Source organism: Chlorocebus sabaeus, chromosome 25, assembly GCF_047675955.1.
Source record: "Chlorocebus sabaeus isolate Y175 chromosome 25, mChlSab1.0.hap1, whole genome shotgun sequence".
NCBI classification, from domain to species: Eukaryota; Metazoa; Chordata; class Mammalia; order Primates; family Cercopithecidae; genus Chlorocebus; species Chlorocebus sabaeus.
This window is the reverse complement of record NC_132928.1, coordinates 2,898,061-2,915,779: the sequence shown is the minus strand read 5'-3', so window position 1 is coordinate 2,915,779 and position 17,719 is coordinate 2,898,061. Positions and strand designations below refer to the sequence as shown.

The following is a 17,719-nucleotide window of genomic DNA, read 5'->3' as shown; positions in this document are numbered from 1 at the left end:
AAAAGAAGGGTCCTTAGGATTTGTGTGCAGAAAAGACGGGGCTGGGTGCACCCTGCTTCTGGGGAGACCTTCCTCTTCCCCTCCATACATACTCTTCTCTCATCCTGCTCCCTCTGCCTGCCAAGATGGGTTCATGGGTACCGTCCACGGTCACTTTAGGTCTCTCCTGAGAGTGCTAGGGTGCAATCAGTGAGAAGCTGCGGAAGTCAAGCGGGTGGGTGGGGGCAGCCCTGGGGCAGGAAGTGGGGCTCCTGTCCCCAGCAGGAGCAGGCAGGTTCTGGGGTAGCCTGGCCCTGTGCTTGGCTGGCTGTGTCCTTGGGACAGCCAACTTCCAGAAATGCCCAGCCAGTGTTCTTCACACAGGCCATACATTTTTGGCCAGGTCTGAGTGGACTCCAGTTGGATTATTCTCTGTGTGGTCATCTAAGAAGTCCTGCTGCTATCTGGGTTGGAAGGAAGGGCTGGGCCTCCCCTGAGAGGACACATTCTGGTGCGCCAGGGGATGCCATCCTGGGTCAGAAATCAGACTTGGGAAAAGCAATGGCCTTGAGCTGGCTGGGGGCATGTTCTGTCTCCTCCCTGCCCTATCCCAGGTCCCTGTGGGCTAAAGATAGTAAGGAACTTGGATGGTGGGAGGGAGGTGGCCAGAGATGGCGCAAGAGCAAAGAGTGGGGCCTGTGCTTCTCCATCCCCCATTCTTTCCCTGTGGGTGACGGTGAGGGAACACAATAGTCAGTGGCAGGGGCTGATTTTAGGACAGAACTCCCAGGAGGAGAGAGAAGGAAGGAAAGAAACACTGGCTGGCTTAGCCCACTTCTCTCTTGGCCTCTCTCTCTCTCACACACCCCTCTTTCTCAATCTCCTCTTAAGAGAAATAATCCGGTTAAACCAGTCACAGTAGACACAGCCTTTTGCTCTGAGCTGAGTCTCGGTGCCTGGCCTCCCAGACAGCCCTGCAAGGCAGCATGGAGGGGCCCGGCATGTGGCCATCTAGCCCAGGTGCTGCAACCAGGGCCAGCCCCAAAGCATGAGCACCGCACTCTGGACACCACGGGGGCCAACAGCCTTAGGGAGGTTCACCAAACCCGCACAGGGGAGAAGGAGCCATGCTGTGGATGACTCAGGGTGGAAGGGCCGCAGTTTGAGAGGTAATGAGAAAACCCGGCCACCTAAAACTGAGCCCCGAGATCAGGGCAGCCAGCCTCAGGCATCCCCGTCTGCTCTCTGCCCTGCCTCCTCAAGCCCACTCTTCCTTTCTCCTCTTCCCTGGAGTCCTCTCCAGGCTTATCCCCTGGGCAGGTGTCAGGGTGAGCCTGAGCCTCTGTCAGAAACCTGGGGGTGGGAGTCAGTCCTGCACACAGGCCCAGTGACTGCTCCAGGCTCACCTTGGGCCCCTGTGGCACCCTGCCATGTGGGTTTCTTGAGCTCCGTCAGGGGCTTCCTCCTCCTCTTAGGCAGGTACAGGTCTTTATTAGTAAACCAGCATGTTCTACTAGCCACTCTCTCTTCCCACTCACCAGGGCTGAGGAAATGGAAAGACCTCGATTCCCATCTCCGCCGGCAGCTCACACAGCAGGAAGTCACCATCCTGCGACCTCCCTACCTGGTGCTCCCCACATCCCTAGTGATCCCACCTGAACCAAGGGCAGCTCTCTCTTCCTTCTCTCTAGGGGGGCTCAGAACCCAGCCGGTGCCCTTTTTCTGATTCTGCCAGCCCCTGGCTTCTGCTCACTGGAGAAGGAAAGGGGCCATCATGGGCAAAGCCAGGTCCCGGAACCCTCTGCACATAATGGGAGATTCCTGGGGATGGGGAGGTTCTAATTGGTCCAACAGCTTCCTCAGCCTGCCCTTGTACCTGCGAGGCCTCCTGGAGGCCCTGAGTGCTGTGCTGTGCACTTGGCACGTGGCTTGCAGCGAGGCAGGCATGTGAGGTGTGAGGAGCCTGGCTCACCTGATGCCCATCTTGCAGTCCATCACACAGGGCGAGTCAAAGTCGGCCAGCAGGTCGTCCATCTGGTTGTAGCGCTCCCCGTCCTTCACTACATCGCCGTGGTAGGCAGGTACGAAGGGCCTCAGCACATCCACCATCAGCCGGTCCAGACAGCGCTGCTCTGACTCACAGTGCTTCTTCAGGATCCTGCCATTGGCAGCCGCCTTGAAACTCCCTGCAGAGCAAGTGGAGAAGGTTCTTGGTCCCCAGCTGCAGGCAGCTGGCAGAGGCACCCTCCCCGGCACAGGGCCTGGGCCTCCCTGGGGATAGCTGACAGTGTGCCTATGTCCCTGCTGTGGACTGAGCACCTTAAAGGGAGTGGGTTAAAGACCCAATCCCCCACTCACTAACTGTAGTTCTGGGCTGGTTCCCCAGCTTCCTTGACTCCAGACTCCTCCTCACCAGTGTTCCCTGCTGGAAGAGTACAGAGCTAGGTGAGAGACCAAGGTGCCACGACTCAGTCAGTCCTTAGTGTTGCTATTTTCATCCTCACCTCCATCATCAGCCCTGCTTCTCGGCAACGAAGGTGTCTCCTGGCCTCAGTAGAGAAACCCTGATTGGACAGGATTCAGAGCCAGGATGGGGAGATACAGCAGGCTAAGAAGTGGGGCCGGGGGGGTCTAAGGCTCGGCCCACCTGGGCGGCACTTCTTCTGAGCCAGACCCAGTAAGTATTCACACAGGCTGTTCATCCAGGTGTCTTGGGTTGGGCCAGTGTGGTCAAGGAGGTAAGCGAAATGCTGGACCCAGTGCTGGCCTGCAAAGGACCCACAGGCTGGTGAAGTCATGAAGGCCAAGTCCACAGACAGCTCCTGACATGTCTCCAGATGACAGCGCTTCCAGAGGGTCCCATGTGTGGGCTGGATGGCTCTGGGGCCTTGGCTCCAGATGTCCCTCCTCCCCAGCCCTGCCTGGACTCAGTTCCTGGCCACCTTCCACCCAACACCGCACACCGCCCTGTGGTTATGGGGTGACTTGGCCACATCTTCCACCAGCTGCAGGCTTCCTCGGGGCAGAAACTACGTCTCCATTAATACTGCAACTGCCAGGACCATAGCAATTTGGGCACAGAGTAGGTGCTCAATGAAGGGGTTAGCTTTGCCTCTTTGTCCAGGGTGACAAATGGCAGGTAAGCTATAAAGACTGATGGCTTCATCTGTCTTATTGAATACAACTGCAAGAGAGAGAGAAAGAGAGAGACTGGAAGAGACAGAAATAAAAGCCAGAGACTGAAAGAGGGAAGGATGTGTGTTTTGGAGGAACAGGGTGACACAGACTCCAGAGAGGTCAGTTGTCTATGGCATTTACAAGGCATTGGTAAGGCTGCAGCCTGCAAGTGTGGCTGCGATTTCAGACTACAAAGTCTCGGAGGGAACTTGCTCTGGAGCTTTGATCCCCAGAATGCGGCATCCAGGGCACCTCCCCAGAGGGCTGAGCATCGTGCCAGGAAAGTCCGGGAGACCTGTGTCTACCTGCGTGTCCTGCCAGCTGGATCCAGGGGTACTTCTTCTTGAAGGACATGACAAAGGGAGACCAATGCACCATGTTTTTTATTTTCCTCCATGATTTGCTCTAGAAACAAACAAACAAAAAGCTCTACATTAGAAAGACAACCATTAATTTCTGGTTAGGACAAATTCAAAGTGAAGGCCCTCATTGCCTGTGGCCACAAGATGGGAAGGGTCCTTGGTGGGCTCCGAGGACCTTACCAGCACCATCACCTATGCGGCACGTGGTGGGAGGTGGCTTTACCCCATTTAACGAACAGCCTGAGCAAAATGCTCAGGGGAACTCCCCTCGTCCCAAGAGCAATGACCCCTCCAAGGAAGGCTGGAGAGGACACGACCACCCAGCCGCACCACATTAGTTCATATTCAATTTGTAGATGCGGAGGCAACAGAAGCACCTCTTGCCTGCGAGTGGTTTGGAGACTTGAAAGGAATTCCTCAGAACAGAACCTGCACCAATGGCTTCAGGTCACACAGGAGGGAGCAAGTCCACAGCTCTCTCCTCTGCACTGCGCTCCGCCCTCTCAGGATGTTTCTTCAGTGAAAACAGCCAGGGCTGGGAGTGTGCGTGTGTGTGCGTGTGTGTGCATGAGTGTGTGTGCATATGTGTGCATAAGTGTGTGTGCATATGCGTGCGTGTGTTATATGTGTGCGTGAGTGTATGTGTGTGCATGTGTGCATGAGTGTGATATGTGTGCAAGAGTATGTGTGCATGAGTGTTTGCATGAGTGTGTGATATGTGTGCATGAGTGTGTGCGTGCACATGTGTGTGTGTTTGGGGAGAGCAGACCCTTTGGGCAGAAAGGAGAACTAAGGTATATTGAGCATCTTCTTATTTTATTTTTTCAATGAGCATGCAAGTCAATTCTTTCTATTTCCAGCTGGTGGAGCCTGAGCCTGGGAGAGGTAAATGATGAAGCTGGGATTTAAACATTCATCTATACAACTACTTGAAAATAAATAAAATTCTTTTCTTTCCCAGCAAAAAAAAAAAAAAAAAAAAAATTTAGAAAAAATATCCTTAAGTGAACTTTAATAAGAACAGACTGCGGAGATGAAGATCAAGTGTCCCCAAAACACACCCGCCCTGAGGGGGGCGATGAGAACCTGAATGAGAAGCACTGTGAGTTCCTGAGAAAGCAGATCCCGGACCAGCTAAACCACGGAGAGAAGAAGCCATGAGGCTTGCAGAGGAGATGAGGGTGGTCCCGCCTGACAGGGGGACACGCTGAAGATGTGGTTCCCACTCCTTGCCCTGAAGCACCCAGCTGCAGCCCTCAGGGGTCAGTGGTGGCTGCTGGGTCCCCAAGGTGAAGTCAAGGTGAAATCAGCTTCCTTTGTTTTTTCTCTCTTTGCTGAGACTCAGCCGCTTCTGTCATCAGGTTTTCAAGTTAAAATCTATTTAAGGAGAGGAATTCTTCCTTACTAAACCTGGTAATTTTTATCCCCATCCCAGAAACCCTCACCCCACCGCCAAGACCAACTCTATTCTTAAGAGAGGGCAGCACCCCACGAGGCCATGTGACAAAAGGGCCAAGGCTTTACTGACAACGGTGTTTTTCCTAGATCCTTCTGATGGAGATCGCCAAAGAAGGCTAAAGCCAGCAGAGGCATTTCTTATCTAAGCACCCAGAAGGCTGCATAAACAATCAGGGCACACAATGCATGAGGGGAACAATGGAAAAACCTCATTACATAAGATGAGCCCAGCAGTGGCTTGTGGGGGATGCCCCTGCTCAGGGGGAAGCCATTACGGTGGGTCCAGGGGGAAAGTGCATAGCCAGTCACCACCTGTGGGTCACATCCCCGCAGCAGAGCTCAGAGAGGACAGGGGCTGACAGGCTTTGGGGGTGGTGTGGGAGGAGGGGAGCCCAGAGTGGTCTCAATCCAGCGCTCGCCCCATCCCATGCCATGTCTCCATTGGGAGAACCCACACCGCACTGCTTCACAGCCCCTCTTGGGGCCTCAGTTTCCTGTGTCCGGTGAGGAACAGACAGCTGATATACCAGTCTCCTTGGATGGATGGACACTCTAGGGCCCTGGAGAGTGACCTTCCCTCATCCCAACAGCAATGGCCCCTCCGAGGAAGACTAGAGAGGGCCACTCTCCCAGCTGCAGCAAGCCACTTTACCGTTTATGTATACAGGCGGAGGCAAATGGGCACGCATGGAGGAAGGGTCCCAGGACCCTAGAGGGGCCGTGCAAGGGCAGCTCACTTCGGAGAAGGAAGGAGCTTATGGAGGCTGCACCCACCAGAGACAGTTGGGGGCCAGACTCAATGGAGAGAAAGAGAAGACTGCAGCTGGCAGTGGAATTGTGGAGACAAAGGCCCGGGGACTGGGACTGGGAGTGGTTGGGAACCAGACCTGCTATGGGCATGGGGGCTGCAGGCAGAGGGAGACAGGTGAGCAGGCGAGGCCTTGGGAGAGCGTGGGGCGGGGAGGAAGGCCAACCTGGGCCCCAGAGCCGGCTCCCCTTTTCCTCCTCAATGACTGACCTTGAACAAGTTCTTAGCCCTCGCTTGTAAAAAAGACTGACACATAGATTCCCGTTCTCCCAGGAGACAAAGTTGTCAGAAGATGTGGGTACAGGGGTGTCTGTGGGAGGGTCTTTAGCCCTCTATGTTCAAGGAGGGGACCCAGGTGTCTCTGAAGTTACTCCAAGAATGGTCAGTCCTGTGCTAGGCGGAGTTGCCGGCCTAGGTTCTGAACAATAAAGACCTCGGAGCCTGGGGCAGGGTCAGGCCCACCCTGTTGGAGTGCAGCTCTCCCGAGACCCACAAGACACAGTGAGCAGGGGCCTGTGACCCAGGAAGGTGAACAGATGCTGGGCAAGAAAGTGTGGCTCAGCCTCTGCAAGGCCATTTGAAGCTAAGAAACTTCTAGTTCTTGGACCTCTCCCAGAGGCTAAAGACCAGGGGTCCAGAAAGGAGGGGGTGCTCCAGGGTGGGGGTCTTCTGACAGTTCAAGGGATCCACAAGCCTCTCACATTGCTGAGCTCTGACGAAACCAGGCACCTTTACTGCTTGGCTGCCCTCTGCCCACACCTCCTCCATTTCTTCACCATGAAAACAGGTCCCACGTGGCCAAGGCCCTGAGAGTCCCCCGATCCCAAGGCTGCCCTGCCTGGATGAGGGCCGTGGAATATTCCACTTGTGAGAATGCCACGCACTTGCACTACAGACCTCTTTTCTCTCTGCCAGTAGCAGCACACAGGGTTTCCCCGTGGTTTTTAAATAGCAGCACCCAGGCACTGCCTAATGTCAGTGCCAAGCAGTAAACAGAAAAAGCCATTTCCAGGTCCAGGCTTGGGGAAGGAGGGCTGCAGGGTGACCCCAGCTGCCCCAGCCCAGCCCCTAGGAGCAGAGATAAACTAAAGGATGGGAGGAGATTCCAGAGAACCAATGTCCTTGTGATGGTCGGGGAGACCACAGCACCCACCTCAGGAACCAAATCCACTCCAGGCACACGCCACTTTCCAGGAGCAGCCAGGCTAACAGCCCTCCCTCCGAGCATGGTGGGAGGAAGCCCCAGTCCTCAGAAATGAACTCCAGGCCTCATCCGCCAGCTAAGACAGGTAACAAGGCAAGAAAGGAGGACAACCCAGAAGAATCCCACCCGGAGGGGTTTATCTCCCGCCCCTCCGGCCCTCCCCTGTGGGAGATATTCAAGAGTGAGCTCTCCATGGCAGCCTCTGTCTCTTCTCTGTCTGAAATCAGACCCAGTCCCAGGTCTTCAGCCTCTCAAACCAAGCTCTAGGAAATACAGAAGCAGCCTTCAAATGCCTTGAACATGGTGTGGCAAAGGGAACCTGGTCCCCCGCCCAGGGCAGAGCTGGCCACCTGCTCCTGCATCACCTCCCAGTCATCAGGGGAATCAGGACATCCCTTGTGGACCCCTCCTGGAGTGCTCCCAAAGCTCTCTATGTGTGGCAGGTCCCTGCTGGCCTCCTGGGGCTGTGAACTGCTCCTTGGCAGACCCGGGGCAGGTGGCAAGCTGACTGTGGCCAGCCCTGCTGTGACCCTTACTTCCTCACACGCAGATGTGGGGCCGGCCTAGCCAGTGGATGTGCTGGGTTTCTTCCGAAGCTAGCTGAGTAGTACTGTGCAGGGGACTTGCTGCTGGCTGGCATTGCTTTTGTCATCTCTTGGGGAGATAGGAGGGCCCATTTCTGCAGACTTGCCCCAATACCATGGCATGGTGTGTGCACTCATACCTGTTACCATTTATGGGGCTCTCGCTATATGACAGGCCCTGGTTAGCACATTATGGCCTTGTTACTATGTTCTAGTTAGGAGCATTTTCTCCATTTTACAGATGAAAGAGTCTGAGGCTCGGCAAGTTACTTCCCCAAAGTCATCCCATTCTATGCCCTGCCAGTAGGTACCACGCACATGGGAAGCCTCCAGCCAGTTTACCCACTTCCGTGCCTATCAACGAGTGAGGGCCCACCTCCAAGTGCCCCTTCCAGTCTCAAGACAGCAGGATGAGGGGACAAGAGGCAGAAGACTGGGCAGGAAGGACAAGAGCAAGATTCCTCCAAGGTGGTTCCCCTGGACAGTCAGGATGCCAGCCCAGGAAAGTTTTCTGGCTGCTCTGTTAGCAGAGGAGCCCAGGGCCTCTGATGCCCCTAAAGCTGGCCACCAAAACCCCAGATATGTCCCTCTCTGGGGCTGCTCAGGTGCCACTTCCAGTGCAGCTGTCAGATGACACAAGGTTTAAGCTCGCCCACATATCAGATCAGAGCAGCCAGACACTTCTAGACTCTGTGGATGGGATTCTGCACTTGTGATGTTCTTGGGGACACTTTGGTGGAAAGGAAAGCACCACAACGCAGGAGTGCCCCTGGGCAGGTAAAGGGCAGTGGAGTGGGCTGGAGACACACAGCTTTTACTTTGGTTCTGGGCAGGGTGGTTAAACCAACTGAAGACCAGGCATGAGGTCTTTCAGGTAACCTCCGGCCTCAAAGGCTTGTATGCAAACCAGCTGGGGAACTCCCTAGGTGGCTGCGCTACTGGTTACATGAGCACTAGTCTGAGCTTTGCTTAGCTGCTCCTCTGCAGGAAGGGTGGGCAGTGCCTGCTGCTGACTTTGTCACCCCTGCCTGTTGCGACCTGGACCCTGCTCTGTAAGAGGGTCTCGTGCTGAACTCCAGAAGCACAGGGAAAGATGGAGCTTCAATTCACTCAGAGAAATGTAGAAAGAAAAGATCAGAAAACAGCCAGACGACGGTGAGGGAGGGGTGGTGGTGGTGGTGGTGGTGAGGGGGGTGATTTCTTAAAACTCAGAGAGGCCTGGAGACCTCTGGTGTGGTTTTGTCCCCTGGCACCTGACTTGAAGGAGCTAAAATATTCAGAGAATGTGGAGAGATTTGTAGTGGGAGGGAAAAAAATCTGACAACAAAACCCCAACCCTCCTTGTGCTGGAGGAGACAGGAAGTCAGAGGCGAAGGGAGCTTGAGGAGCTGGCAGACAGCAGCCTCATTCCCCCGCAACAGAGAGAAGCCTGCCCCAGCTCCCAATTCTGCTCCCCACGTCACCTGGGAGTAGGAAGCCCTCGCCTTTGGGAAGCTCAGGGCACACCACATTTTGTCTCCCTTTTCCTCTTCCCCTTTTCCCAGAAGTTCCTCTGAAGAGCAGATAGGAATCTACTCCCTGGAGGCCAAGGCCTATACAGAACCATCTCCTCCTGCTCAACACACACAGCCATAAAACAGACCCGGGGTTCTGTGGCAGGGGGGTGTAGAGCCTTCCTGGGCAAGCAGTTCCTCCTCCCCACCTCCCCACCTCCAGCCCATCCTTGGAGCTGCCCCGAGCCAGTGGGGCTGCCTGGGCAGGGTCTGATTCTGTGTGTTTTTCTGGATCAAGTTCCAACCCTCCTGTGATGCTAACGGTTCCTGGGTGTCGCCATCCTCCCCGGGGCCTTTCCCATCAGGCATCCTCAGTCACGCTGTACAGAAACACTGCCTTCAACAAATCAAAGGGCAATTGGGCATAGCATCCAGGTCTAGCCTTTGTCTTTCATAAGGCAGGCAATAAAGGACCGCTGGGGGCAGGGAAGGAGGAGGAAGGAGGAAGAGGAAGAAGAGGAGAAGAGTAAAGAGGGGGAGGAGGAAGAGGAAGAGGAGGGAGAAGGGAGGAAGCAGAGGAGAGAGAAGGGAGAGCAGGAGTATAGGAAGAAGAGAGGAGAAGGAAGAGGATAGGGAAGAGGAGGGAAGGAGGAAGAGGATAGGAAAGAGGAGGGAAGGAGGAAGAGGAGGAGGTTGGGAGGAGGGTAGAAAGAGGAGGAGGAGGAAGTGGAGGGGAGGAGAAGAGGAGGAGGAGGAGGTGGGGAGAAGGAGGAGAGGAGAAACAGGAGGAGGAGGAGGAGGGGAGAAAGAGGAGGGAAGGATGAAGAGGAAGAGGAAGGAGGGGAAGGAGGGACCCAGGTCTACCCTACTCTAGGCTGTGGAGATGTGTGGGCCTCTGGCCACCCCACTTACAAAATGCTTTAACTATCATCAGGATCATCTACATAACATGCAAAATGAAAATGAGGGGCCCCTTGTCCAAAATTCAGTAAGAATGTCATGATGGGGAAAGCAGAGCTTCACCAAGCTCGGGGTCCTTCTCAGGCCCTATGACTGCTCAGCCAGGAAATGGGCCCTGCCTCCTGGGGAGGAAATGGCCCCCCTGTTAGGAGACAGCAGGTGACCCCAGGCCTGCAGGCCTATGTGGCCTGCTCACAGGCAATGACCAGAGGCTCCTCAATCCTTGGGCAGGGGAAGGCTCAAGACCGCAGGCACCTGTGGCTCTTCTTTCGGGGCTCGGAGAGGTCTCCTGGAAAGGCCGGGCAGGAGAGGTGAGGAGGCAACTAGACCTCAGCCTTCTGCATGTTCTTCAGAGTCTGGCCTTGCTTCCTGTCCCTGCAGTGCTGTCTGAGCCGGTCAGCGGCCACTTGCCCAGCCCAGCCTTCCCCACCGGAGGCCAAGTCACCCAGGGCCAGCACTTCCCATCCTCAGCTCAGCCCACACGCCCTGCCAGGGTCTACTTCCCGTCTTCTTTCCAGCCACTTCCCGCCCCTCCAAACCAATGTTATGTTTCTCAATGCAATTTGGGATGGGTGGGAGAAGAAAAAGTTGTGACGCTGGGGGCAGACACTTGTGTGTCGTGAGGACTGCATGTCACTGGCAGCCCTGGTGACATCCACACATGGCACCATCTGCAGCACACCTGGGCTCACATTCTCTCGGGCCTGTGGAGCTCTGCAGGCAACTTCTTGCTCCACACACCTGTCCCCATGCCACCTTAGGCCCACAAGGGTGTCAGCTTCTGCTATTAGGGACTTTGCAGAAGAATGACTGTGGATGCTCAGGGCTTAGCTAACTCCTGTATGGACTTTAAAATGCAACCCAGATACCCTCTTCCCAGGAAGCCTTCCCTTGCCTCTCCTGGGTGCTTCAAAAGAGCCCTGGGCATGCCTCCATCCCAGTTCTCTTTGACACAAGAAAGAGACCTTGGTTTACCCTGGTGGGCCCTCAGAGACCCCCAGCAGGTTTCCTGAGTGCCTGGCTGGGCAGGTGCCAAGCCTCACAGGATCCAGGAGGAGGGAGATCAAATTCAGCAGGTGTGGGAGGGGCTGTACTTGCCCATCAGGAGCCCAGTCAGAGGCTCCTGAAGAAAGTTCACATTCTGGGCAGGTGTGGGCTCCACTCCATTTCCTTATCAGGGCCCTGACATTCCTCTCCTGGAAGCCACAGCTGTGCTGGAACAACTTCAGAGAAGGAACGAGGACTTCGGGAAGGCAGCTCCTTCCAGTCCCAGCGTACCCCCAAGACAGCTGCCCTTCCTCCAGCCCCCTTCTTGCTGATTTTGCCAGGCCCACAGTGGTTTCATCACCTTGCACATTAAGGGCTGAAGCGACATACATACTTCTGTCCCCCTCCATGAAGATCCTAAAAGGCAGCCCATGGAGTTGGATGTTGTTCTACAAGACAGGACGATGACGCAGAACGCAATTCAGGTTTAGAGGTTGGAATGAACCTTTGTTCTGCCGCCTTCCAGCTGTGGCACAGGCAAACCTCAGTGTACACTGGGCACGGCAGGTACCAATGCACACACCCTGCCCTCCCCATGCAGTCACTGTGAGAGCCTGAGCAGGTGACAGGCACAAGCAGCTGCTCTGTAGACTGTCACGGATAGGCAAACCTTCCAGGCTCACTTTGGTTTTTTGCTTCTGTGTCTATTTTCTTAAATTGAAATAATTTTTTCCTCCAAGGCATAGCAGATTGGCAAGCATCCAACTAGGCACTTTCAGAGGGCCTGATGGTGGCCAGTGGCGATCAGATGAGTTAACTGTGTGATTAATTGCTTACAAAGCTTCTCATCCATGCCCACGGCAGCTCTGGGGATTCATGGGGCAGTTCCTCAGGCCCCCAGATGTGTAACTTGGAAAGAGTCAGAGCCCTGGTGAGTCAGTATCAGTTTCTGGTTCAAGTCACTGACATTGCAAAAAGAAGAATGATTTCCCAAAGCATCTTATTTCACATATGTGGAACTCTGCTAGGCACTGCCAAAGAAAGATATTTTCAAGGTGAATAATAAGATTGCTTGGCAAATTTCATTTTCTAAAGTGGGTTTACATTCTGTTCTTAGCCTCCTTCTCACCTGACTTGTTCCCCCAATTTGCTACTTTTTCCTCCAGCACTTCTCTTTTTATTTAAACAGTTTGATCACTTGGCTTTTATTTTTAGATAATCATAAAGAAAGAGTCTCCGTTTGTTGTTGTTTTTGAGTAAAAGAGATGAGGGGAAATCTCTAAAATATGAGAAATGGGAAATGATCTGTAGACCCTCTAACACTCCAAAAACAGTATTGCCGGCCTAACTCTGCTGCGTGTGTGCAAAGAGATGACGTTACATGTCTACCATGATGTTAGATACTATACTAACAGCTCAGGTAACTCTCACAACACTGATACAGTTGTCTCCATTTTGCAAATAATGAAACATGTTCAGAGAGGTTTAGTAACTTGCAAAAGGTCACACAGAGTCCAATCATACAGAGTCCAGGTTTGTGCCACTTAATTCCAAGGATTTTGTTTCAGCCAAGGATTACTGGGCTCCTATCATCTCTCTCGGACCTGGGGCTATCTGCTTCTCCCCTAGTTATAAAATAGCCTCACATAAACAGCAAGGGCTTTGTCAGAAGAGTGACCTTTCAGATGGGGGAGGCCTGAACAAAGGCCTACTTTCCCCTCCCTCCAACTCTGTTCCCAGAACGTCCTTACTGACACATACTCAGGGAAGGCACATTTAACAAAGCCCCGAAAGTGGATGAAGAACGCCCCTGCCCGGGGAGAATTTGTTCTGTGTCAAAGTCTTTGTTCTGCTCTTGGAAAAGTCTGAGTGAGAGTCATTGAGTTTTCCATGTTTGGAAAAAATCCTTTTTTCCTTCCTTCTTCATTTGGTCTTTCTAAAAAAGCAGTTAGGGTTTCCCTAGTGATCATTATTTCCTTCACTGGGGAAAAGCCTGGTGTTTCTCCTAGGCTGCAGAGTGGAGGCGGTCGCCAACTTTGTTCATTGTATTCCCCCTGGCCAGGCCCAGCTGGGTTGGCAGCAGCTGGGTACAAGCCCAGGCAGGTAGGGGCCCCTGGCTCAATAGCTCCCTCCTGTAGCCTTGGTTAGAAACCTGGCTGGGGCCAAAAGTGAAACCTGCCCCTGCCAAAAAGGAGCTGGGGGGGGAGGAGGGGAAGGGCTTTCAAAACTAAGACACCAAGGATCGGAAAAATTAAGCCCAAGGACTTGGCAGGACAGGTAGCTCCGGCTAAAAATAAAAGTCTGGATTTAAGACTAACTGCCTTTCCCCCTTTAGCAAACAAGAAAATCCCCCTAAATGCCAAATGCAAAAGCACTTTCAGAAAAGACCGGAGTAAGGTTTTATTTCATCCCCCGTCTCCACCCACCGTGTGATGTTCCCGCATGCTGGATGGCACAGAACATCCTCCATAGTGCTGCTCACCAGGCACGAGGTTCTTCTCCCCTGCCCTTTATGGAACCCATGAGCGTAGGGTAGGGATTACTGAGAGCTGTCGGGTGGGTGAAGTCCCTCCTTCAGAAGCAATTGCTGGGCCTGGGGCAGGAGACTGAGTATGGTGGGTCCTTACCAGCCCCTGCAGACCAGGACCCCCTGCAGGGGCCAGGACATGCAGGGGCCACACGAACCAGCTCAGTGAACTAGCTAAACTAGCTCCAGGTAAGTGCTCTGTCCTCTCCAGGCCCAATCAGGTTGTGAGGGCTGCCGGGCCCCTGGTTTGCAGTGTGTAGACCTGGTCAGGCTGAAAGCTGGAGCTCCCCACCTGGCTGACCCTTTTTGAGGGATGCCACCATGTTCAATCAACCCCTAGCAGCACATTCTGGCCAAAGCCAGGAAAACCCTGAGTGACTGCCCAGCTGTCTCCTGTTTAGCTGCCTTCTTCCTGTTGCAACTAGAGGCCCAGTTTCTAGGCCAAGGGTAGCACCCAGACTGGCACCCAGGGGGCCTCTATCATGGCCACTCTTTCTCTTCCACCATAAGCCCTAAACCCTGCCAGAGGAGGCTGCCCAAGGTCCAGCCGTCAAGCACAGGGCTCCAGGAACAGCCCAGGGCCTCACCAAGGCTCATGACCACCCATAAGAGGGAGCAGGGTCCCTCCAGGATACACAGCCACCCCCAGATACTGCCCCACACTCACTCTCTGGTGTGCCCACTCCAATCTGTCAGGGCAAGACATCCCATACCTGCCCCACCTCCAGGTCTGCTGTGCAGATGCTCTGCACAGAAAGCTCTCCCTTCTCTGTGTACCCACATCCTACCTCTCCCTCCAGCAGATCCCCTGGAATCTGCAAACTGGCCCTACCTTCTCCCTGAAGTCTCTCGGGCCACTCCAGCCCCACGCCATTCCTGGAATCCTCCCTAAAGCCGGAAGGAGATGCAGGATGTGGATATGTAGAAGGGTGGAGGGAGAGCTTCCTGGAAGGGCACCTGCACAGCAGACCTGCAGGTGGGGCAGGGAAGGGACAGGAAGCTGGAGTGCTTCGTGATTCTTGTGTGCCATACCACGTCTCCCAGTGGCAGGAAGGCTCCTGGGGAACTGGGGATTTGTCCTAAACTTCTGTATGTCCCCCAAGCTGGACAGCCAGCGGGAATCCAATACTCCCGGCATCTGGCTGATAAGAGGACCCTGCGGGCCCACCACATGGTAAGCGCCCAGGCCTGGAAGATAAAGCACACCTACACCAAGGCTCACACTGCTTTATGTTCACCTGTCCCACCTGGATTTTTCTAGAGACTTCTCCAAGCAGCAGGAGGGGGCATGTTTGTGGGAATTTCCTGTTTTGTCTGCCTGGGTTTCTCTCCAGGACCCCATGGCTGGCAGCCTGGCTGGCCCCGGGCCTCAGGGTTCTTTTTCACTCAAGGGTTTGGAGGGCAACCTTTCACTCAGGTTAGTCACTGTTTGTTCACTCTTCCATCCCTCAATCTGGGATGCCCTTGCTGGCAGGCAGGGAACATCTCTCCGTGGGTGTCCCCAGTGTCCTGCAGGAGCCAGGGACATTGGAGACACCAGCAAAGAATGCTCTTCTGTTAGCGACTCTTTCAGGTCCCGACTCCTTCCCTCATCCACACTGTATAGGAGCTGGCATCAAAGGGGCCCGCAATCTTGCTAAACCAGAGTCTTTTTTTGGTTACTCAAGAATCGAGGTGTCCTTCACCCAAAATGGAAATGTTCCTAACCTTCCCTATTGGGCAGGGCCCAGCAAATGCTCCATCTCTGGTGAGAAGGTCATTAACTTGGCTCTTCCCTCCTCCTCCCTCCTGGATTCCATCCTCTTAAGAACTAAAAATAATGAAGGGCTAGAGGAGAGAGGCGAGAGAGGAAGAAGGCATAGGAAATGCTGTGCTGAACAGAGGCCTGGCAGAGCTCACACTAGGAGCCTCACAGAGCTCACACCAGGGGCCCCTCCAGGCCTCAAAGGCTGCTGGGTCCGGAGGCTAGGACGGGACCAACAATAGGAGGAAACAGGGAGTGGCCAAGGGGGCTGGGGAAGAGCACGAGGAGGGTGTGCAGCCTTTCCAGGCTGACTTCCTAATGGATAAAGCTCAGAGGACAGAAGGGCTCAGCCTTTCCTCTGGGAAAGGGCGCCTGGGCTCTGCCCAGCCGGTTAAGGGCCAACCCTGCAGCAGATCCTCTCCCGCCCTGCGCTCGTTCACTCCTCCCCAGAGATTTTATTTTTACTTTGGTAAATGCAAAACAAGAAGGCCAAGTTACAGAGGGTGGAAATTTACCCAAGGCCTTTACTGATCAGCAGACAATTGGCACTGAAGTTCTGGAACCTCCGAGCACCCGCAGACTCCATCTTGGGCCACTGTCTCAGAGGGGCCATCTGGGGGACTCAGCCCCATCCCCACCCCCTGGTCTGGGGAGCTAGAGTTGCTTAATCCTTCCTTTATAGCCCACAGAGAGGTAAGCAGGGCAGGAGCGCAGCCCACAGCATGTGAGCTGTTCTAGTGCCAGTTCAAGAAATAGCTCCTGTGCTATTTCTCAGCCAGACACAGGGCTGAGTATTTGCTATGGGTGTGTGATAAAAGTCTCTCAACCTATCACAGAGGTGCTGTCACGGTCCCACTTTACAGATGGGAACACTGAGGCACAGAGTCATGAGACAACTTGCCCAATGTTCTGTACATGTGTAGTCAGGCAGGCTGGCTGCCGGCTCCAAGCTCTTCATCATTCTGCTGGGCTGCCTCATTTCCTGTCATGTGGAACAGGTAACATTATAGCCAGATAAACTCAGATTTAGATCCTGCCTCTCCTGGCTGGTGGCACTAGGCAAGTTACTAAACCTCTCTGAGCTTCAGTTTCCTCATCTGTAAAGTGGAAATACCATGTATCCTGAAGGATTGCTTTCTGGGTTAAATTAAATTCTCTGTGTGCAGTGCCTGGTACATACACAAGAGGGCTCAACAGAGGCAGATACATATTGCATACCTCTCACGTATACTGTCTGGTCTGACCCCCTCAAGGTCAAGAGCCTATGGGTCAGATGAACTATACGGGAGGCAGCTCTGTATGGGCCCAGCAGATGTTAGCAGTAGGGTCTGACCACCTCCTCCTCTATCCCTGATCCCAGCCTTGAATCTCACCTTTCCACAAGGAAAGGGCAGAAGGTGAAGGCCACAGCCAGGAGGAAGTGGATCCCCAACAAAAAGTCCTATTCCCTGCCAGAAACAGTCTTTCTGGAACTCCAAAACGTCCAGGAGCTACTTTCTAGCCAGGTGTGAGAGGGAGTGCATGGACGATGAGGCAGCCTGGCACGGGAGCCACCAGAGGCTCTCGTGTTTCCCGAAAATCCCCTCACCCAAACCTCCCGCAGGGAGCTGGGATCTGAAATAAGGAACTCTGCCTGTTCCCTGGGAGACTGCGCTGGGCAACAGGGACACAGGCAGCTCTGCTAGGTGGCCACAAGTGGGAACAGACGTTTTCATCCCATGCTGGAGGATGACATTTACAAAGCCAGGAATCTAAAAGGAAGTTTTCTGCAGAAAGTTCAAGAATCTAAAATGCCATCTTCTCTCCCCCAAGCTCTCTCAGGCACAGCTCTGCTGAAGGAAACACACTTACTTCTGTGTGAGCCGCTTGCTAGTAACCCCTGGTACTTTTTCAGAGATTCCTGAGATTGAAAAAACTTCAGGTTACACATTTTAAAATCTTAGGATACTACTGGATATAGTAGAAAGGACAAGATTTCCTCAACCTCCAATTGCTAAAAGTTTACCTCTCTAGGCCAAGAACATTAATGGACAAAATACTGCCTTCTAAGTAGTTTCTGGGAATGCAAAAATGATGTTGTAAGAGATTTGGTTAAGGGGGTCACCCTGGTCTAACTCCAAAGCCAAGAGTTTTGGGAACTCCCACTTAAGGAATTTCTAACACGGAAACTTTTGAGGAAGGACTTGAATACCATATGATGGCTTATAAGCAGTTATCAAGCTACACTGGAACAATTCATATTTCTGACAGATTATGCTGATTTGCCTGTGGCTAAATGGCACTCAGTGAGTGAGAATGCAGACTTGCAGAGAGAACCAGAAACCCCAAGCTGCTTTCCAAAGAAGCGTCTGCAGCCCTGCCCCAGCAGTGGCCAATGCGCAGCTCTGAATTCTGCTATGAGTCACCCAGCTTCCCTCTCCTCACCAGAGCTGTTCA

At 53.7% G+C, this 17,719-nt stretch overlaps 1 protein-coding gene across 1 annotated transcript in view; it reads right to left on the bottom strand.

The window, feature by feature from the left end:
• ITPKB (inositol-trisphosphate 3-kinase B) overlaps window positions 1-17,719 on the bottom strand; it is a 108,296-nt gene that overhangs the window by 13,654 nt on the left and 76,923 nt on the right. The window contains exons 3-4 of the mRNA XM_007988258.3: window positions 3,462-3,561; window positions 1,952-2,165 (exon numbers count right to left, since the gene is read on the bottom strand). Of these exons, the coding sequence (XP_007986449.3) occupies window positions 1,952-2,165; window positions 3,462-3,561 (314 nt within the window). The remainder of the gene's footprint in view (window positions 1-1,951; window positions 2,166-3,461; window positions 3,562-17,719) is intronic.